Below are 24,314 nucleotides of genomic sequence, written 5' to 3'. Positions count from 1 at the left end.
TTCTTCATCAGAATTTGCATGTCAATAAAGTATTTTGCATATTGAGAATTTCGATTAATTTCGTTGGGTTTTTTTCAAATTATGTTTTCTTCCTCTTTGGAATTTATTGTTTTATTGTTAAAAGGAGTGTTAAGTATTTTTCAATTGTAATTTGCAAAAATCATATCCTCATTGTGCAAAAATTATTATAAGCGACTTGTATCCATGGAAAACCATTGGATTCCTGATTTATCTTCTCCAAAATCCATATACGAACTAAGAGGAACACTATGTTTTAATTTAGAGTTCTAAACAGACCTTAGGATGCTTGGAACCAATGTGAAGTAAACTGTAGTGTAGTACAGGAAAAATACCTAATTTAGATATTTTAAAATAGAGGTGGTTATCGTACCCTAAGATCAACAAAAGCAAAAATTTTCAGCTAATACATACACTTATAAATATTTAGAACCCAAATCAAGAATAACTATCCAGATCCTAACACGCCTACTGTATCTTATTCATAAAATAAAGCATTTAAAATATCAGGTTGAAAATCAGGATTTTATCATGTAATAGTTTTATAGTGGTATATGGTGATGTCCCCATACTCAGAGTGGTTAGGATGGTACTTAGTGTTAGATTTATTGAATAAGAATCAATATTCTACAATTCAAAAAAAAAAAAAATACACAGTACTCCCCAGTATAATGGGGTTTCCGTAATGTAGTGTTTGTTTATCAATACAAAATGACCAAAAATCCAAATTATTTATGTTATAATATATAGATTTATACCTGACTTAACATTTTTTCTAGGTCCAAATCCATTGATTATCTAATATATCATGTATCCAATTCAAGATTACTTATTATTTTCGAAATTTAATCAAAGAAACGATAAATTTCATATTAAGTCAAATATTGATAAATTCCTATAGGTATATAGGATAATAAATCAGTTAAGAAATGTGCAAGAAATGTCGTTCCACTACTAAAATATCTAAAAATGTTATTCTAATATATAGGAGTAATAAAAATATTAAATTTTATAAAATAATGCAGCAATATTGAAAAAATAACAAAAAAATTCTAAAAAAGCAAAAAATTTATAAAATTTTAGATAGGCAAATTACTTAATTGATTCACTGTAAGTTAATATCTAAGTTTTATTCGCATTGCTTTGTTAACGCTAGTTACCAACTCCTTGAAGATGAAGACATTACGGTCAAGGGAATCAGGGGAAATCGAATTAGAGAGAGACCAACGGGATTTTGCTTCGACTTCATTAGATATTTTCTATTTTGTATTTGGATCTGCAATGTGCATGACACTTAAATTTAGGCAAAAACTAGAGGGTTTTCTGGCTGTACAAATCAATGAGGCCACCATTTGCGACGACTGTAATCTATCTTTTCACAAGAAAGAAGAAAATTCTCAATTATATTTAACTTTTTTCCTAGGCAAAAAGTTACCGCTGATTGGCAAAGTTAAGCACTTAATTGTAATGCTTGATCGGAAATAAAAATGAGACACCAGCACGTAGAAGATTGGATAATCAAAGCACGTTGGTGCTGATCGCTATGTAGAAGAAGGCACGAAATTGGGACTTAAGCTATATACACACGATTATTAGATCTTACAAAAGTAGTAGAAAAATGTTCAGAAAATGTTTAACAACCGTGTCAACTTACAATTGTCAGATCTAACAAACGTGTAGTCCTACTATAACACATGTTTTGTCCCACTATTACAACACATTGTCTTAGAAATGTGCGATTAGACCAATTTTAACTTCAATAATCTGGGGGACTTCGCAATTGTTTAGACTATAGTTCAACGTACCAAGGCTTTGGAAATTTTGCTATGATTTGAAGTGGTATATACAGCCAAACGGCTATAGACTTTAGGCAAACTAACCAAAGGCTATTATACAACAAATGTTGTAAGACTATACGCAAAAATATGGTCGAGAGAATTTTTACATTTTCATGAAATTTCATAGCGACTAACATTTGGTTGGGACCACCAAAGCGTTTAGCCGATCATGTATAGTGTCCAGGAAATTGATTATTTGTTTGACGATTTTTGTCATTAGAAATGATTTTACAGATATATATGTAAACAGATTTTGTTAATATATCAATGTACTTTTCACATTCGAATTGTAGCTAAAAAAGTGCAATTGCTCCGTCTTTACCATCTCAGATTTGTCGACTAAAAGCAAAAACATAAACTGTTTTAAAGAGAATAATTGTGAAAGATGAGCTATCGCAAAATAAAGAATAATTAGCTTTTGTTATTTAATAATTTTATTATAATATATTTTTTAATTGTTTTATGATTAAGTAATGTTGCTATTAATAATTTAATAGGATTATTTAATATCGATAGTATATTTGAAAATAAAATATGTTTCAGCTTTTTTATAGTTTAATGTTTTAGGGCCAATTTTTAGGTGAAGGATTAGGGATTAAATTAAAATTAATCCTTCAAAGTTGTTTGTGAGCACTCAATTAGTTAATTTTGTTTGATCGTTTAAGCGCATAATGAAGGTGGATTAAACTTGAGGAAGAAATAAAAAAGTGTAAACAGATGATGCAAAAAAAAAATTATAAAATTTTTGCTAAAATAAACATTAAAATTATTGATTGGTGTAAATTGTATGGACTTTACAATATATTTTTTTGTTTTAAGTTTTCCTTTATTATACACTTCACCTTCGTGAGAAGGGTATATATAAGTTTGTCATTCCGTTTGTAATTTCTATAATAAAATTTTCCGAACCTATAAAGTATATATATATTCTGGATCCTTATAGATAGCGGAGTCGATTAAGCCATGTCCGTCTGTCTGTCTGTTGAAATCAGTTTTTAGAGGTCCCCAGATATCGGCGAGATCCAAATCTTCAATAATTCAGTTAGACATGCTTTCGAGAAGATCGCTATTTAAAATCAGCAAAATCGGTCTATAAACAACGGAGATATGAGCAAAAATACGAGACAACCTCTGAAAATTTCATCAAAAAAGATACATTTTTTTTCATGCTTTGTTAAAAAAGCAACAACAACACTGTGAATTGGATAAAGATGTACATGTGCGTGTGGAGATGTATTTGGTTTTATTCAGCTGTGTATTTTTTTTGTATGTTTGGATGCTGTTCTGTTCTCACGAAGGTAAGTGGGTATAACAAGAACGAGGAGATAAAGCAGTAATATGTTGGTAATACAGCTCATATTTGTTTGAGGGTGGTAATACAGTTTGACGTTGGTATTACAGTACAACGTTTAATATTTCTTTCTGCTACAGTTTATATTTGTTTGTGTGTATGTTATGTGCGACATGTGTGCAGAGATACAAACTAAATTAAAACTGTTTTTAAAACATACTTGGTGAAGGGTATATAAGATTCAGCACAGCCGAATATAGAAATATTACTTGTTTTCATATAACATTTACAATTGTCTTCTTTTTTTATAAAACATGCATTGTTTTGATAACAAACCATGACGTTTTCTGTTGCTTTGTATGGCAACACTGCAAAGTTTAATCAAAAGTGATAAACATCAGAATAAATTTATTTTTAGATTAACTAATCTGATTACTATTCGTCATTTGATCGCCAACTCAAAAACCCGCTCTTAGACAAATATTAGGGTGTTTTCATTTAACTGAAATGTTCTAACCCAACTCTTGTTACACATGATAGTATCTAAGGACATTAACCAACGAAGGATTAAAACAAGGCTTTGAAGGACAAGGATTAAAATTATTTCTACTAGAGTGCAAATGAATTACTGAATACGAATTTTTGCATGGCTAAACCAAGGGGGCTGATCGTAAGACAACGATGATTTTTTAATATCCCTCCTATTCTGAACCCCGGTTTTTAGAGTAAATCTTGGTCAAAAACTGAAATGGTACAAAGGATAGAAATAACAATGCATATCGTTGTTGGTAGCTTAAATTAGGTTCTTACTTACACTCTAGCATTGAACAAGGTGTTACAAATTACGACTCACTGAGCGCATATCGCTTAGGTTTAACTATGAGCACTACCTAAAAGTGCTGGATATTCCATCGATCGAAAAGCATATATCTTTGGCAAATTGATCAAAGTAGGTTACTCGAGACGTTGTCAGGGTATACAGGAACTGTAAGAGAATTATCTCAAATATGAAAACGTGGTCTAGCGTTATATTAGAGCAAATATTTCCGAGAATCGCTTGTTATATAGATGGCTCTAAGGTGGGAAGCTCTTTCAATTACGGAGTGTCTTACGTGGATTAGATTGAAATTGTTGATATCATTGTTATTTTCCGAAAATCAGAAGATAATCAGTTGATAAAGTTAAGTCTATGACAGTGGTAAACATGAAAGAGCGAAATAAACTCAGGAGAACGTAAACGTCCCCTACCTTCCAACCAACAATTACTTATCACAGTTCGTGGCCTCATACGTAGACCATTCGATGGCAGTTTGGGTCATATTTTACCAAAGAACTTAAGTCTTCAGAATGGGGTCACTGACCACAAAAGCTCCTGGTAAATCTTTTAATATACCCAGAGTGCAAAATTTCTGAAGATTATCAGATCCTGGACTACACTGATATATAGAATTAAAAGGCCTCCTCTAGCGAGGTTGTTCAACTTTTCAGTCATGAATGTAAATAAATACAGATTTTAGTTTAGTATTTTTGATATTTATTTAAGAGATAAAATTACTCAATCCACTGTGTTAAATTTAAATTCCCATGATTTTTTTATTTTCACAATGGAATCCACAAAAATTAATAACACTAAGAAACACCCTGCTATCGGTTGTTGTCTGCACTAACAATTGTGCACTTGCTTGTCAGCAGACTGGCATCTCTAAGCCACTGGCATTTGTCAAACAGTGGCAATATTGTTTGCAACCAGCTGTCAGTTTAATGAAAATTCAATAATTTCCAAAATAAGCTCTAGCTAGTGCTGTCGTGAATTCGTTTTTAATTAAATTTTTCTCTAAATCAGTTAAAAATTTCAGAAGTTTTCGGTTAATAAGTGCAACAACAATTTCAACTTCACATGCTGCATTCGAAAAGTGTTTATTTAATGTTGATTTTCACGTGTTTTCATAAAATTTTTTGCACTCTTGGTTTTGTTCAGTGAATTTTTTCTTTTGGTTTTTTTTTTTCGTATTGACCAGAGGCAGGCTCGCTGCTGCCACTGCCAAAGTATATTTATTCACGGGTTTGTGTGTGCGTCGCCGTGTGTGCTGTTGAAAAATATTGTATTTTGTTTACATTTTTTCCCTTCATATTGTTGACCTGAAATAATGAAAAAATCGTTTAAAAAAAACCAAAACAGTCCAAAAATAAGCGCGTGCAAATAAATAAAAGCAGGAAAAAGTGTTAAATTGTTTGCTAAATCCGAAAAAATGTTTTGTTTATGATTTCATATGGTTTGGAAGTGAAAATGTTTTGTGGTTGATTGATTTTGCAAAGAAGAAAGAAAATTAAAAATTTCCAATTAAAAAAAAGTTGAAATAAATGAATTTCCAATTGGATTTATTTATAAACATATGTGATTGATCTGATTAAGGGCCAAGGTGTTTTGTGAAAAAGGTATTTATTTATTATTGTGTGTTTGTTGTGTTTATTTACTTTTCTTATTTTTGTTGATTCTTTATCTCTCATCGAATGAGAATTATTTTGTCAGTAAGAGTACAGAGTTGGTTTAAAAATATTTAACGCCGTTTTTATATGTTTACATTAAAATAAGTGGGAGTTTAGGGTTAACAAAATAAGAATTATTCGAATAACTAGGAGAGATAAATGACAAAAAATATGATGATCATATAAATTTTAGGGTTAGTTAAATTATTTGAAAATAATAATTAATTAAAACTGGTTAACTGTAAAAAATAAATAAAATATTTGGGCATAAAATATTGTGTTGTTAATTCAATAATAATAATAATAATTTTGTTTCTCTTATTGTATTTCTATTTTTGTAATTATTTATTTTTATTTAATTATAATTATTTTTATTTTTTCGAAAATATTTTCTGTAGCGGAATATAGTTGGTTGTAGCTTCCATTCGGAAAATTACTTGAACGGGTTTTAATAATAGTAGAATATTGTTTCTAAATGCATAAATCATTCTGTAAAAACTTTTCAGAAATGGACAATAACTGATCATAGGTCCCATATAAAGTTCTCTTCTAAAAATCAGGCTTGGTTGCAAAAGATTGAATTAAGTAATTTAGTACCAGGGTAAGAATTTCTATGCAAATCCATGTTTTTAGTCAGTAACTCAAAATAAATTTTAACTAGTTTATTTTTCGAATCAAAGAATTTGCTACAAAATGGCATCGATTTTTTATTTTTGCATATTTTGTTATAAATGCATAAATTGCATATTTTGCTTTAATTTGCATATTTTCAAGATTATTATAGCATATTTTGCATATTTTTTAACTTTTCTAAAACAAATTGTTTCGTTTTCTCTGTATTTCATATTTTTACAACAAATTTAATATATACATATTAAGAATTTTTTAAATAAATATCAACAAATTTCGATTTAACAACAAAATACTAGTTTCTAAAAGCCACAATAGTGCGAAAGGTATTTTAAGTTTGTGCTGCTAATTGTAACATCCAAAATATTGGCCCTTAAAGTATTGGTTCAGTATCAATTTACGTGTCTGTCCATCTGTGTGTCCATATAAAAATATAACTTGATGAAATTTAGTTCTTACATCTCTCTTACGTCCATAATTCGCCTAAAAACATTGCCAAACGCTAAAATTCGGAAGAAATATAATTTATACAAAAATACATTCATTCACCAAATTTTATTAGAATTGCTATCAAGCTTTCTACTTTTAAAAATTAAATGTAAACTATTTGAAGTCTTTATATTTGTCATATGTACCTTCACAAAAAAATATTTTTGGTGCATATATTTTGCATTTTTAGTGCATATTTTCCCATTTTATAGTGCATATTATAAGCGCATATTTTCATTTTTTAGTGCATGATAATCCTTGCCCTTTAAATTGTCATTTACTAATCCTTGTAATGTTAAATTGAGTAGTAATTCAAAAAAAAAAACCCATTTTCAAAAAATTCAATTGGAAGTTGTTAAGCCACATTCACACCTATCAAATAATAAACGAAAAAGTGGTGAACCGTAATAAATCGACAGTTGATTTTCTTAAAATATATATTTATTTGAATAAACACAAGATGAGAATGACATATTTAATTTTTCGACATTGCCTTTTTCGTCAAATATTTGATAAGTCTGAACGTACCATTAATTAAATAAGAAGTTCATCAACTTGAAGCTATACTTCTGGGCACACTTAGAAAGGTGACTGAATCACTAAAACAATACAAAAACAACATGCATTTTGTTTTTGTACTAGAATCAGATTAATGTCAAAAATGACTACTTCATATCTAATTGTTATTAAAAATCATTACCTCCAAGTCTGCTAATAATCAATTAAATATTTTCATCTTTTGAGGTTCTTTTTGTTGTAGCAGCGATACCTAAATTACACATATATAGATTACAATTATTCCTACTCTGCTTCTTTTTCGCTCTGGTTATCCAAATCCGTTAGATTTAAACCCAATAGACGAGCCATCTCTAACGGCTGAGTTGCATTTGCCCTGCAGTTAAAAAGGTGTTGAACATTGTGTAGGCTTGTCCCACACGCAGGACAGAGATCATAAATATTCTCGACCAATTCAAGTTTAAACGGGTACATCATTCCGATCTATATTGTGCCAATATCACTCTAGTACGAAGTGGTAGGTTTTGTTCTTCATTTGTAACGGGTGAGGGAAGACGATGGGTATTTCAGCGCCTTTTGGTGTATAGTATTTCTTTATAAGGTTGTTGTTGTAATAGTTCGACTGTGGCCGATAGTTGTTTCCTGAGGAAAAAGCTTTTGGTTGATACAGCTATCGCTGTGTTGACAATTCTTGGCCGAGTTTTACTCGGGTGGTTCCGGAGCGAAAATCTAATTGTCGTGGGAATTGCCAAGTTTTCACTCAAAAACATAAACAATGAACCGCTGTTTTTTTGCAAACAATACTTTTGTAAAATTGAAAATTTTGAAAAAATGTTAAATAAACATTTAAAACATTAATTAATAAAACAAAACAAATCAGAAAATTGCAATTTACTTAAAATATTATGTTTTTGTTCTTCCGAAATCATTGTTTTTTTGTTTTTGTTAATTGTGTTTTCTCGCTTATAACTTACACTCAGTTAAACTGAGATAATAAGTATTTTTGCTGATAACTGAAAAACACGAAACATATATAAAACCAGGTTTAACCAAAGAATGAAGATTATCTTTATCAGAAAAAATAGCCCTAAAAGGAACTTAGTGAGCAAGTTTTCAAAAATTTTCTTTTAATAATCATACAAATTTTATAAAAAAATCTATAAACTTAAATATCGATTATGAATAAGACTCTTAAAAAAAACACCATAAATCAAAAATTTTAAGTTCAAATATATTTATCTTATGATATAGACCTTAATAAACTAACGTATCACTTTGCAGGATAAATAAAATATCATCAATAAAAAAATTTGGCATTTGTTATTATTTAAATAGAGCACAGTGGTTGCAGAATGTTTCAATTAAGCTAAAATTTCATTAAGTATATATTCCTAAACTTGTTCTTGTTTCTTTACTTTATAATGTCCACTGTAAACTGACAATTATATACAAATGATTTATATCTTTTAATATCAATAGTCATCTAAAAGAATTTGTATATTGCTCTACATGGAAGCTGTTAGAAAAAAAATCACTTTAATATTTTATTTTATAAATTACATATTTTTATACATAGTTTGAAAAAAGTTGGGTATATAATGACAATACTGAGAAAATATATGCTCCATGTAGTCTTTGGCTATTCCAAATATCTAAACATATGCACGCGTATACATGATCCTCACTACAATTCAGCACTCGTACAAGTGTGTATTATATGTAAAATACACACCCCAAAAAATATGGATGATACAAGTTACCTCCAACCATAAAAAATGGAGCATGAAGCAACTATATCATATTTCTAAATTATGCCTGTCTAACGGCTCGTTGGACTATTCGTGCAATTGTATTTAAGTCTGTCCATGGTTTGCAAGTTTTATTGATGGTATGAGTGAGTTAGGCACAGCTATCTGTGTCTGTATGTTTCTCTACATTAGATTAGATTCCATTTTTATTTTGTCCACCATATAGACAAAGCATATTCACTGCTTTCAAAAAACATGTCCATATAGTAAAATATAAGTGTGTATTTGTACGAGTATAATATTTGTCCTTTGCATGAGTGCCTTTCAAAAAGAAATCCTTTATAAATGTTTTTTTTCTATTTTTCTGAGTTCAGTATGTTTCGTATTCTTTGTTTAATTTTTTGGAATAGGAACAATGATAATAAAGTAGAAAAAATAAATGAAAATGAAATGTAACAGGCGCACATTTGGTAAAGGACTCGTACTTAATTACAAAAAAATTACCCGCACATTTTAGTTCGATGCATTTTTCACTCGTATTTAAATTTTTGTTAAAATGAGTTATATTTACATCTAGAAAACTGTTTGATATTGTTAAAATATTTGGACACAGTTTTGTGTTAATACATAAATGGTTGAATGATCTGTAGAGATTATTCAGTAGTGGTGATAGTAAAAGGGTAGGCAAGTAGTGTAAGAAGTTTAAAACATATGGAGATATTTTCGAAAATTTTCATATTTTCTATACAAAACTTTAGGTTTACAAAAACCCAACTTGAAATGATAATGTGTTTTAACTCTCTTTACCTTAAAAAGCTAGAAATGGATCCTTCTCTTTAGTGCCTCAATTATTATATGCCCCACATCACATCCCTTTACAAGGATAGCATCTTACCTTCCTCTTAACTAATGTCAACTGTTAAACCATATTAAAAGTTAGATCAGTTGCTCCATATATTTTCTTAACTTGTCTTATGTAGACGGCGCAATCAGTGTTTATTTCAAAGCCATATTTCTATTGATATGCGCTCCTTTTCTAAGTCTATATATAAGTTACCTGTTACCTTCCTAATTTAAATTTTTTATCCTCTACACCACTATAGTGGTGAGGGTATTATGCGTATGTGCTGAAGTTTTTAACACCCAAAAATATTGGTCCTAGACCCACCTTAAAATATACCAATCGCCTCAGAATCACTTTCTGAGTGATTTTGCTATGTCCGACCGTCCGTCTGACTGTGTGTCCATGTAAACCTTGTGCGTACGCTACAGGTCGCAATTTTCAAGATAATTTGATGAAATTTGGCACATACTCTTTTTTTGGTTCAAGGGCGATTGAAAATGGTTGAAATCGGTCCATTATTTCTCCTAGCCCCCATACAACCGTATTCCCCGAAACGGTCCTTTAGGTTCATAAGTACGTTAAATGTTTTATAACGTACGTTATAATTTATAGAACAATAAATGACAATACTAATTTTTATTGTGATTGGGCCTCCCATACAGACTCCCCTTCAGAAAATGACTTGAAGGTCAAAATTAACTTTTAATTACTTATAAAACCATAAAATCTACATAAATGACTTTGAAGTAGACGTAAATTCATCTACCATAATTTATAAGAATAGGCCCTTCTCCCCTATGAGCCCTCTTGTAGACAATCTCTTTTTTTGTCAACAATAAGTAAAAATATTCCACAATAAAACAAATTAAATGCTTTGATCAGGGCTTATTCTGTTTAATCACAGTACGTTCTTTGTAAGTAAGAACAAGTCATCTGCTTATTTGATCTATTCGTGTTTGAATATACAAAATAGGTATCTAGGTGCATTTCCAAAGTTAAGCAATGGGACAGCAATAGTTGGAAATTAGTCAGCTGGAGTAATACAGCAAAGTGCTCGTATATTGATAAAACTTTCATACAAAACTCTTTCCTGACATGATTCAAGGGCAATTCAGAAGAATGTTTGTTAGGTAGACTCGCCCGATCACATCTTTTAAGTGAACACTCCAAGAATTGAAGTGTCTTTTGTAACGCCATCTGCTATATTGACAACTATTGTTCAATTTCCCAGTTTTTTTTTTGTAGATCAGCAGATGTTGCCAGACCCATGTGTCTCACTATTTTTTAATAATGCACAGATGAGTGCTACATCAAGTCAGTTATAGATCATAATCAATATAATACAATAAATGTTCTGATATTCACACAAGTTGTATTCCTCTTTCTTGTTCAATTTCGTCTGTTTAAGCGCTTTGGTTACTACAATAAACAGCACTAAATCATCGACCTCGTAAATTTTTAATCCTTTCATAACGGATATATAGTCGGACACTTTGACTGAGTTTAAACCAAAGACTCCATCTGGTTAGTCGTGGTCATATTAGCAGTAAAGATGGAGGTCCACGCCACACGTTCTACGCTTTTAAGCATTCTATGCGTCTGTCAAAAAAGTAGAACTAATGTATTTGCATGCTAAAAGTTACAAGTACAAAAGCGTAGAATGTCTTGACGCGTAGAATGCTTAAGATTTGCGGAACGCTTTAGTACTCCCGTTACCTTTTAACAACAGGCAGGCGCTGCTTGTATGTGATAGGTAGGACAAAGTTCAAGCATAATGGATCCACATTATTATATCCAATTTAAATTCAGCTTAAAAGCATCACTTTCGAAAGTTGTGATAACAAAGTCTTTAAAGGGGAGGCCCCCAACAAAACTGCAGGACTCTTCACATTGCGACCGTCTTGCAAATGTAATGTCGACACTATTTTTAGTGGCTCATAATTCACACACACTTTTTATTGCGTTTCTCTTATTGTAAATTGTTGCTCTTGTTGTTGATTATTTATTGTTGTTGTTTTTGTTCTTATTGTTGTTGATTGCCGCCTAAGAAGTATGCAAAGCGCAATAAATATGTCGTTTTTTTGCACTTGATATAAAGATAGACCCGGCTATTTATTTTCTTACTTGTTTTTGTTTTTTCCACTACTCTCACTTACATACATATGTAAGTACGAAGCGTAGAAGGAAAATACATCTACGTCTAGTATTCATATTAAACCCTGCACACATGTTACTGTTTTTTGGAACAGCACAGGAAATTTAAAGGGAGTCAAGGTATCAGTTTATAAAGTTTTGAAATACAATTGAAAATCTTATAATCCTAAATGGTACATAAAAACGGAATTTTTAATCCGAACTGCAGGGAGCTTTTAAGTAGTAAGTGTGTGAAACTTTTTAAGTATTTTCTAGTTTTGGTCTATTGTCCTGTTGTTGTCATTTGTTAGTTGCTTGTGGTCGTCGATGTCGTCGTTATTTTTAACATTTGTTGCCATTTGACTTTTAAGGCCGTTTATTTGTTGTGTCCGAGTGTTTGATCATGTTTTTTATTGTTGTTATTGTTAAACGCATACAATAAGCGTACAAACGAAGGCAGGCGTAAAATTATAACGGCGAAGAAATTACTTATATTCTTTGAATTCTTAGTTCATATATATATTGTAAGGACTTTTCACATAACCCTCAATACTCACATAAAGCCAGCCATACTTGCACCCTTCAAAATAGTCAATGGTCATTTTGAACGAATCATGCAAAAATATTCTAAAAACTGTAACAGTAACAAGGAAAACATTTCTTCCGCTACATGTTTTTATTTGTTTTTGGTGTTTGTTTGTATGATGGTGTTGTTTAGATGTTGTTGACCAACAATAAAGTCACAACAACGACAACAACTATTAGTTGTTATACGAGTAGTATCCTTCCGTAGTAGTAGTTCTAGTAGAGCAACGTATTTTTAAGTTCATGTAATGATTTTTACAGCGTATTAGATTTAGAAATGTGTGTGAGGCTAAGAGTGTGTGTGTGTTTGTGTGTGGGTACGTGTGTTTTGCGCTCTCTCCCAAACAATGTCCATGTCGTACATTATCTTGTTGGGCATAACTCAACTATGAAGTGCATTTTGTCGCGTACTGTCGTTTTATCAAAAGACTAAAAAACAAAAACATTATTTTTTTCCTCCTCTACATGGTATCAACTACAGTGGGATTGGAGGGAAAATATTTTTAAATAGCAATGGTATTTGATTTTGTTATTTCGTCAAAGAAATAGAAAATGTCCATCTTTATATTAAATTGAAATTTAAGTAATTCTTCTTAAGTCACGAAGTGGCTTAATATACCTTTACCATTGAAAAATTTTAATACTCTTGGTGAACTTCTTGCAATACATATTTTTGTTAATACATATTCAAGCACTTTGCTCAAGTACCTAGAAACGTCTCGTCTCGTCAAATAAGCCGACTTGTTCGTAGTAGAGTGAACTCTGAACACTCAGACATTAAATATAGCGCACTTCTCATTTATCTGACACACTCATTGAGAAAAAAAATCCGACACACTTAATCTATATATACGATTGGGTAACGCTCGTATACCCGTACATCTATACCGATCCACTTGACACCACCATTTGCAATAACAAAAAAAAAAGGGATATATCATCACCGTAACATTTTTGCACAAAGCTATCTAAGCTGTATACAGAAGTTCGATTGCTCTTCGTGACTACATGTCATGAATCCATTTATCGCGGTGTTAGTTTGTCAACCATAAGGTTAGCTTTTGACAACCCACCACCACTCCTTTGTTACTTGAAATGAACACGTGGTACTAAAGCCATCTATCTTCTATAAGGCCATCGATGTCCAGTTGCTTAATGTCAGGTAATGTTCAGATCAATAAATGAAAGAAATATTCCTTAAACATAATTTAGATCAACTGTGGAATTTTATTTCTGAAATAAAGTTGGTTGCAAATTTTAACGTGCGGATTCAGACATATGGAGAGGACAGTGAAAGTCTGGAGCACTATTTTTCCACTGCCAGGCATTCGTCGAAGTTAGATTCAAGTATCTTGAAAGTGATGTTATTCCGGAAATAACATTCCTGACTAACACTGAATGAAAGATTCTTAGGAATTACGTTCAAGAAACTGAGTTTCTGAACACTGAAAAATAATTCATTCAGTTCCCTTTTTATTCATGATAAAGAGCGCACAACAGGTCCGATAGTGACCTAGTTGAATTTCTTTCGATTTGATGTAGTATACATCCTCCTTTCAATCTAACCTAACTTAACTGATGGTTCGGCAGCAGCATCTAGAAATCTATTTGGTGTAGCAAAGTGAGAGATAATATCTTATTCTGAACAGAGTAAATCCTTAACATTGCCGGTTAAATCTCACAACTCTATTATACAAATCATTAGTAGAGAAAAGTAACCTATAGTGTCTCACTCTGCTGAAGGGTAAGTTTTATCGTCAAAAGTACCAAACTTTTCGAAATATTAGATAGTCTTATAACCAACATCATTATACTGTAATTTGCGTTTTAACTTTCCAATAGAAAGTAAAACACGAATCCTACAGGCAACCTACTTACATAGTATCATATAAGATATGTGTTCTTGCAAATCTTTCATACCTTCCAATAGAAAGTACAGGACGAATCCTACAAGTCACTGACTCATATAGTATCAGACTAGAGGTACCGCAACTGTAAGATATGCCGCTTTTCTGCCACTCTTCTAACAATTCACAGTTTGACCTATTGACCCAACCGTTGAACTTTAACCAGAAAAAGCATTACTCACTTTTGTTTTCTGTTGCATTGAAACTAAAATGTTGGATGAAATGAATACCTAACTCGAGTTCTGTTTATGCAAACATATGTTGAGAAATTTGCGCTGATATGTATATATTCGTTATACAAATTCTTAGAGTTATCATATTTATACGCTCTTATTACACTGTCCTCAAAGACTATTGAACAATTTAAAGTCAATTTGGATTTACTCTTGGCACACACTGTTTTTTTCGCTTTTAAAAAATCTCATTGATATATTTGCTTTTTGCTACTTTATACTGCTTGTTTTTCTTAAATTTTTTTCATATTCCGAGGAAATAAAAACATTTGGAGAGATGGGGAAAAATGTGTTTACAATGGATGTCATTGTCATTCTATGTCCCGGTCTTTCTAAAAACTCAATAAATGAACAACTTCTAACATTTATACTTTAAATAACGGCCAAAGTTTGTGTATGTGTCAGGCCAAAAGAGAGAGAGAAAATGAGTGGATGAAATATATCTACGCGAAATATCGTACGTAACAGTGACGGTATTTTAAACGCAAAAATATACAACAAAGTACAGGAGTACATGACAATATGAAGTAATAAATTTCCGGTTGGTTTACCCTTTAGATGGTTTATCTTTCTTTTCTTTCGTTTCTACAAAGAAGATATGTATGGTGTGGTGGCGTTTTGTTTGTTTGAATTGAAAATAGCCTGAAGGCCAGGCCACATATTGACCAGCAAACAAATAAAAACAAATATTAAAATACCAACAATGATATTACATATTTAAATAGACCAATATACACAGAAAATTGAAAGGAAAACAAGAAACGGTAGCAAAAACAAAAAAAAAAAAAAACATGTTGACATATACGCTGTTCGCTTACTTAAAAATGTTACAAAGTTGATGACAATAAATAGTTTGCATACCGACCGACAACAATGTGCACGACAACAATATCAATTGAAGTTGTTGATAGTTGATAGTTGACAAAAAGGAGGGACATTATAATCAACTCAACTTGCACTCGTCGTATTCCAACCCACTAGATGTCACAAGTTGTTGTAGTTTGTTTAACAAAAAAACACGACACGAGACAAGCTGTTAAAAGTTGATTGTTGAAATGTTTAAAGTTATCAATAAATGAATGAATTCGTTGTTGTTATTTAGTTGGTTAAGGTTAGGTTGATAGGAGGATCAAATCCGGACATCAAATCGGAAGAAATTCACCTAGGCCACTATCGGGCCTGTTGTGCGCTCCTTTTCATGAAAAAAATATATATATTTTGTTCACTGATTATATAATTTTTTCAATGTTCAGAAACTCAGTTTCCTGGACGTAATTCCAAGGATTTTCCAATCAGTGTTAGTAAGGGATTTTATTTTAGATTTCTCGTATTATTCTCATCAGCCTCACCCCATAGGATCTTTGTGGTTCAACGCATTATTCCAAGAGTCCTTATGGGATTCTCTCACCCATAATTTTAATTCAGCTTTCATTGCGGCGAATGGTTTTGCGTTTGTCAGGTTAACTACTTCGAGCTCCCTTCCCTTTAAATCTGTTACATTCTCCTTCGTTGCCGACTACTCCCGAGTGGCCTGGTACCCATATGATGTACACCTTACCTCTTGCAAAGTATTCAGTTAAAGCTTTCTTACAATCCAAAACGGTCTTATATTTACATCTATCACTTCATATCGTCCTAATTGACTTCTGGCTGTCGGTAAATATATTAAGAGTGTCATATTTATTCTAATCTAATTAAAACGGTGGTATATTTCTGTTTCTGGGTCTTCAATATAGAACCCCAGGCTCCCTTTATCTCTCAACTTAGAACCATAAGTGTAACAACGGATTCTTGCTGGTATTTGTTCTAGTTTTCCGCTTGACCAAGATATTCTGTGTCTGGTATAAAAAGTTTCCAGAGCTTTGAAGTAATACACATGTCACCACTTATAATCAAGCAGCATGTACGCTGATCTCCCTGTAGTAGTTTGATATTACAGTTTTTGTCCAAAGCAGTCCACCAGAATATTGAAGCGTAAACAAGAATAGGTCTAATTACACTTTTATAAAGCTAATTTGTTTTCGTAGGAGTAAAACCCCATTTCATGCTTAAAGTTTTCCTACATATCGTCGAGCACCGATGTGCCTTGTTGCTCCTATCATCTATGTGGTGTCTCCATTTTATTACACCTCAGTACTTAACTTTGTCTGTCACCGGTATCTTCTTGCCCAGGATGCAAGGTTCAGTATACGTAGAAAATTTTGTCTTTCTTGTAAAAAGAAAGATTTCCGTCTTCGCTGGGTTAATATTGAGGCCTCTCGGTTAAGCCCAACTCAAGGTCGTATTGAGGGTATACTCAGCTCTTCCACACAAGTAATTTTAATACTTTCCCTATAAAGTATTATGAAATTATCTGCATAGCAGACAGGTGTAAGTACTTTCTCAGTTAGGGTCCTTAGGAAGCCATTAATCTTGGTAACTCAGAGTAAAAATGACAAATGCCACCCTGTGGAAACACCTTTTTCCTGATAATTATATCATACATCTCGCAGCTTATCTATCTGTTCCTTAGCATGTAGTTGATCCAGTTACGGAGCACACGGTCAACATAAAACTGGTTAAGGGATTGGATAAGAGTATTAGAGTGAAAGTTATTGAAAGCGCCTTCGATGTCAATACATACCGCCAGTTTGCTATCAAAAGCAACTTCGTTTAAAGCGTTTTCCACCGATCGTCCCATTAAAAAATTGTGCTAAACAAAGAGATCTGGAATATTCCTCGACTCTCGTCTCTACAAAACTCTCTATTTATTATTTGGTTCGAGTTGTGCCATTATTTAATCATTTAGGACGATCTGTATTTGATTCTTGGTGCAAAAATCTTAGAATTTTCACTAGTATCAACCCCTACAGAACATGTCTTGCTTATCAACCGTTCTGCGAAGCGTAAAACACAACCACATGTCATTTTGAGATAACCGCATAAATTCCCAATGAACTTAATCAGCTACAACAATGTCAACATGTTGCGTGGATAGGTGGCCTTAATGGATTTATCCAAGGCTTTCATTCCATTTGGGATTAACGACACTACACATTTCCCCAATGACACCTGTAGAAACAAATTCTGATGCATGATTTCAATTTTCAATATTTCCGATGGACTCTCGACGTATTGGCAACGTAGTCGATAAACTTCAAGCTCAGGAAACGTTATATCAACTGCCGAACTTTAAAGGCGTTAGTGGTTTTAAGATTTGACGAAAATCCCTGTGATTGCTGTTAGTAAGAGAATAAAAAGTTCTTATCACTCTATCCCTGGTGATGTCAGATCCTCGGCCTTTCTTAAGTAGGAATGATTTGACCGCATCGAAGCGTTTCGTACTTTGTCCAATCCAGGTTATTGAAGAGGTCGCTGCATGTTTGTAAACAGAAGTGATGTTCTTGCAACCCGGAAGTTAAGCACCATTCAGCGATGTTTAGAGATATCTCAAGTACTCGAGCTAAGTAACCATGTACAAAAATTTTAAAATTTTCAAATCACAAAGGACCGGGCGTGAATTTTCTTTAGCTTAGTGTGGTTGAAATAGTAGCATCGCGAAATAGGCTGCATGTTAGGTGTTCACGTAAAGCAATCGGCTTCTCTTACTGGCACAGTTAACCGATGTTCTTAAGAGTCTACACATTTGCTCCCCAAATATATGCGATCCAATTTGGCACAGTAATTCTACAAGTCTCCTTATGACCTACTGACATGAACAACAACATTACGGAAAACTATTGTTTGCAGAACGTTCTTACAAAAATGAAAACGAAAAATGGTCTTATAAATAACATTCCATTGCTTCTAAACTCTGGACAATAAATTTAATATTCTTTATTATTATTTTGTTTTGTAGTTTGTTTTATTAAATACTTCCTTTCAAAGACATGATCAATGATTTATTGCCTTAAAGAAATTTATATATATTTTGTATCTTTCCCTTTACAGTTTCAACAACAATTTAATGTCGCTTGTTGTTGTCTAAAATTCCGATTGATTGACTAAGTTTGAACAGTGGCAAAGTGGCAAAAAACAAAGTCAAAACTAATAACAACTACAGCAGCAACAAATGCTATTACAACGATAACAACAAGTAGTAAAATTTCGTATTAATGCAGCAACAACAACAACAGCAGCAGCAACAGCTAACAAATCAAACTGTATCACAATCATCATTGCAATTTCAATTGCAAACTCAGCCAACACATCATCAGCAACATTTAGGCAATAATATAATTGTTGTGCGTGGTTCACGCAATGAACATGGTGAAATTGTCATACAAAATAAACAGGACATCTTTACATTTCTCAGTGAACATCATCAACAGCAGCAGCAGCAACAACAACAATTGCAACAACAGCAGCAACAATTACAGCAACAAAATGAAAAAGCCACCGTGGCTACATTAACACAATTGCCCTCAACCACAACTGTTGCACGTAAAACTAGTATTTCCTTAATTGCAAACAATGTTGGCATTGGCAATAGTGGAACCACATCCTCATCATTATCATCGTCGTCGTCGTCATCATCATCAACAGCAGCAACAAATACAGCCGTTACAATCCCTAAGGAAACCAATACAATTCTATTACAAACTCCCATTAATGCTAGTCAATTGGAGACCGTTCTACTGCAGTCGGGACAATTAAAAAAATCTAATTCCACTGTTACATCTGGAACTGAAAGACCATTCCTATTTAAGAATGTAAGTATGTCAATGATTGCTAATGCGTCAACGATTATAAAACTTGCTTATAAATAGTAAAAAATGTGTATTTATTTGCATAAATCTTCATTTTGTGAGATTTAAAAAGAAAGCGCTTTTAGTGCTTCCGTCAACTAAGTTACATTCCCTCGTGGTGTTCAAAATAGTAGAATTTTCGGAAAGATTCTAATTTGAAGGATTTACAAAAGTGTTTTAAAAACTAGGTGCCATAGAACATTGAGTCCTTTAGCACAGTGAAGGGTTTTAAGCATCGTTACGCTACAATTCAAATAATATTCATCATTAGACTGATTGTTTTTCTATGACTTATTGTGACCTAGAACAAGTTCACATGTAAAAGCGAATATATTGTGTATTTCTAGATATGTCCGTCAAATATTGTCAGATATCATTTTAGTTAATTTCTGAAATGCAATAAATAGAACTATGTTCTTGGTCCGAATTACTGAGAGTATGGAGCTCTAACATAAACCAAATACAGTCAAATGGCTTGATTTGCAAGAGATGATCTTATCTTCGGTAGTTGGCGAAGTTGTACATAGTGAAGATGATAACTCTGCTGCATTTCATATGCTAAATGGTTGAAGAAGTACAAGTTTTGCTGCGCTTTCATATTTTTTTAAATTCAAATTATTTGATAAATAATTCAATGAATATTTTCTTCTTAAACAATTTTAAAATTAAATAATTTGTACTACTAAACATTAATTTTCAGGCCTCACGCAGTTTAAGCACAGATAGCAATCGCTTTGGTACGGTCACGGCAGCAACTGGCGATGATAAAGGACCATTTGTGTTGCAAACATTAAAGCGTTTAGAAAAATCCCAGTCTATCCTAGTTATACGCAATTCATCTTCATCAGCAACAACATCAGGTGCCAATTCTACCTCATCTTTATCGAATTCCTCATCATCTTTGGCCACATCCCTAACGGTCGAACATAAACTAAGCTTATCTTCATCATCTTTGTCCTCCATTCAACAGCAACAACAGCAGCAGCAACAACAGCAACGTCAGCAGCATGTACTTGCAACGACAGCTGGTGTCAACACGACTAAAAGCGGCAGCACTATAACATTTACTCGCACCAAAAAGTCTCAAAAATCAAATGCATCGAACAACAACAATGTTGTTACAACTACCACAACCAAATTGGGTGATATTTTAGCTTCAGCAACTGGCCAACGTCATTTGTCTGCAACAACAACTAGCAACAATAATAACAATAGTAAATTAACAAATGCCACAACTACAACGACATATTTGCGTTTGACAAATGGCAACAGTAGCAACAACAACAACAATGGTAATAATGTTGCCAATAATGTTCATAAAAATCATAATTCTTCACGTGTAAATCTCAGTGGTAATAATTCGGAAACAATATCAACATCCACAACAACATCAGCTGCCTCATCTTCAGCAGGAGCCAGCTCAACAGCAACAACAACTACATCACATCTAACTCTGGCTGATATCCAGTTGAAACATGAAAGAAATTCAACATCAAATGCAACAGCAGCAACAACAACATCAGGCTTACTCAAAACCCATGGGAGCGGTAAGTTTTCCTAAAAATAACATTTATACAAATTTCAAACAAAATGTATTTTTTTATATTTTGGTAATTTTTTTTCTTTAGTTTTTAATGTTTTTTAAATAAAAAAATATACGGGCCAACAAAATATTTCTATGAAAAAAATTTCAAAAATTGTATAGAAATTGTAAAAATAGAGTAGAAAAAACAAAGAAAAGGTATAAATAACAGGTTGAAACCCCCAAAGGTGTTCTTTACAAACTCAATGTGTTATTGTTGTAGACAAAAGTTGATATTTTTTCTTTAAATTTTTATTTGGTCTAAACATGTCCAATGTTAAAATTTATGACAACAACTAGAATTTTAAAGGATTTTTATTTGTGTATATGTTTTGAGAATTAGTACGAAATTAAATGCTTATTTCATCATATTTAAAGCACATCTATCGACACTTTTTGTTTAACAAATAAATAGCAAAATAAAATAAATCATGAAAAATGAGAATAAACTAAGAACAAAGTCTACTTCTAATCAATTTATCCACTTGGTACTTATTACGCTTGTCTGTGGATCTTTTTTTTCGTAGTTTTGTTAAAATGTTAAACAGTGGGACATAAGCATGATTATTTGGTTTAATATAAAAAGAAATAATATTAATAGCAAACATTAAAAAGCTTAATATTTTCGAAACCGAATGCCCAGAACCAAACCCGGTACTGGCTAAGTTCTTTCGGATGCCTCTTCGGAGCGCAGTTAATATATCGTTTTCGGATAAAATTGGTCTAAAATTGGATAAATTCTAAGAGATGACCACGCTTTACTGGAAAGCAGACTGAGATTTGTTGTTGCATGCTTTGTTTTTCATCTTGACTGCCACTATCGTAGTTTATAGCAATAACAAGATTGCTGAAGGAAAAATGACCCATCAAGATCTGTCGAATCAAACAAAAAAAAAAAAAAAGGAAAAAAAACTATCGGTCCTGATGAGGTTAAAACAAAAACAAGACAATACATTTAAAAATGAATGCATTGTCGTCCAATTTTCAGAAACTCATTGTTGTAGATAATATATCTCCCACTATATTTGGAACTCATTTCGGCGTAAGCTTGACAATGGTAGAGGAATCCTGTGTGTCCACTTCAAATACGTAACATCATACTAAAACCAGACTTGTTCATTTTGAGGAGGCTTCATGTCTTGCTCACGTTTCGGTCACTTGTTTTCGTTGGCTCTTTCGTTGCCGAGTGGTCTTGTACCCATATGATGTAAATTTTACCAACTAACACCACTGTTAGTTTCTACACTTCTCAGTTGTTCAGGACTTGGGCAAGAAGGAGGCATTCAATTCTTGCTTTGAGCCAGAGTTGTTGAAATATTGTTGAAATATTTTAATGACTTGGCGCTCTGAAAGTTACATGATCCTTAGATGCGATATCGTCAGTAAGCGTCTCCGCGATCTTTTTAACAACGTTATATGATAGTTACGTGGTTTAGTGGCTTCAATCGTTTAATCAGCCCTCTACTTATAAGTGTTCCAGTTTCTACATTCTCCAATCGTTCGGAACATTGACCAAAGGTATATATATTCTTGCTTTGGTCCAGAGTCCAGACACTCCACTAATTAAATGGAAGAAATGACCTTGTAAAATGACCTTCCTCACACTTGCCTATGTAAAACCATGTATGTAAAACGCTTTTCGCTCGCAGCAAATGAATCGAGTGTCAACATCCTAGTGGTTCTATCCTTTATACTAGAAAGGTAGTCAGTGTATGCCATCTTTGGCTTTGTAATATGTATCAGTAAAATTCTGAATAATAAAATGAAATGAGATGAGATGGAAGAGGCGCTAAAGGTTGGGGCAATATTTGCCTTTCGAAATAGTAAAATGAAACGAGATGAGATGGAAGAGGCGCTAAAGGTTGAGGTAATATTTGCCTTTGAGCTAAAGAAGAGACTATATTTAGTGTTGGAATAAATAAATTAAAGAATCTGTTGAGTAATACTCAATCGGATTAATAATATGCTTTAAACGTTAAAATGCAGAGACTGGATTTGTTGTGAATTTGATGTGGGGTTATCATGGAGAATTTGACCACTTACTGTATAATTCGAATATTTGATCAGCATCAAGTTTGCCAAATACAGTTAGTCAAGTGGTTTGTAGAAATGAAAATGGATAAATTAAATCCCCAAAGTTCGATTTCTAGCTTCAATATAATATATAAATATGCCATCAATTTGCTAATACCATTTATCGATCCACTGTGATTAATTTGTAGAGACAAACAATAGAAAAAAGAAAACGTAAGCTCATTAAGTTGATTTCTTCAATGATTATAACCATCACACATAACCAAATAAACACTCCCAACTCCCATTCTTCACTGTCATCTTGAACGAAAAACTTTTCCACTTTTCGTTTGATTATTTCATTGTGGAAGTTTAACTAAACAATTTCGATAAGATTCGTTGTTTCTCACACACTTCCTTAACTCGAAATGGTTCGATTTTGTTATTGCCTTCTTATTATTTTTGGCTAAAATGGCAAATTATAAACAAAAAAATAAAGAGCAAACTGTTGTTCATATTAAGTAGTTGTTGATGGAGGAAGGATATACTTGTTTGTACGTATGAAGAAACAAACAGACAACAAAAAATTATTTTTATATCCTTGGGCTATTTTGATACTTGTACTTTAATATTGTTGTTAGTGTTTTGTATTTGATATTTATTTTTATTAGTTGTACTACTTTGTTATATTTTAACTTTTTAACCAAACTTTCTTGAATCTCGTCTCTAACATGTTTGTTTTTGTAGCATGTGGTGCGAGTACAGTTCTCTGTTCTGTGCCACAAATGCATGTTGTATTTTACACTTGACTTATAAGTGTTGAAATGTATCGACCCCCAACACCGATGACTTCTTTCATCGATGGATTTCAATTGAATGTTTGTTTGGATTTCTTTTTAAGTTATTTTAGTATGCACACCGACAATAATGCATAGTCTAAAGAAATGAAAGACTGAATCTATGAATGAATGAATTTATTTGGCTACTTTTCTATTTAAGATACAAACATTCCCTTGAGGAAGAATACTAAATCTACTTGGTTGGGTTTAAATTTAGCATTTCTTTTTGTAGATTTTCAATACTAGAAAGAAATGACCTTAAACATTTAAATTCAAATTTGGAATTTTATGAAGATTATGGAAAATTAAGTTAAAAATAAAAACTTTTTAGCAACAGAAAAATCTTTATGATTTTTGTACGTTCCTTAACCAGTGGCAAAGGTGGGAATCGAACCCACCACCTCCGGTCTACCAGACTAGAACACTAACCACTA

General features: G+C 32.4%; 1 protein-coding gene across 3 annotated transcripts in view; it reads left to right on the top strand.

Moving 5' to 3' along the window:
• The first annotated feature begins 4,919 nt into the window (after positions 1–4,919).
• The window catches only part of LOC111689096 (calmodulin-binding transcription activator 1), a 117,792-nt gene continuing 98,397 nt past the window's right edge, over positions 4,920–24,314 (top strand). For all 3 annotated transcript variants that reach the window (XM_046953842.1, XM_023451604.2, XM_046953841.1), the window contains exons 1-3: positions 4,920–5,583; positions 18,650–19,410; positions 20,147–20,993. In XM_046953842.1, coding sequence (XP_046809798.1) covers positions 18,814–19,410; positions 20,147–20,993 — 1,444 coding nt within the window. In that variant the 5' untranslated portion in view covers positions 4,920–5,583; positions 18,650–18,813. The remainder of the gene's footprint in view (positions 5,584–18,649; positions 19,411–20,146; positions 20,994–24,314) is intronic.

This window comes from Lucilia cuprina, chromosome 6, assembly GCF_022045245.1.
Source record: "Lucilia cuprina isolate Lc7/37 chromosome 6, ASM2204524v1, whole genome shotgun sequence".
Classification (NCBI taxonomy): domain Eukaryota; kingdom Metazoa; phylum Arthropoda; class Insecta; order Diptera; family Calliphoridae; genus Lucilia; species Lucilia cuprina.
Note: the sequence above shows the minus strand (reverse complement) of the source record. Positions and strands in the feature narration are given on the sequence as shown.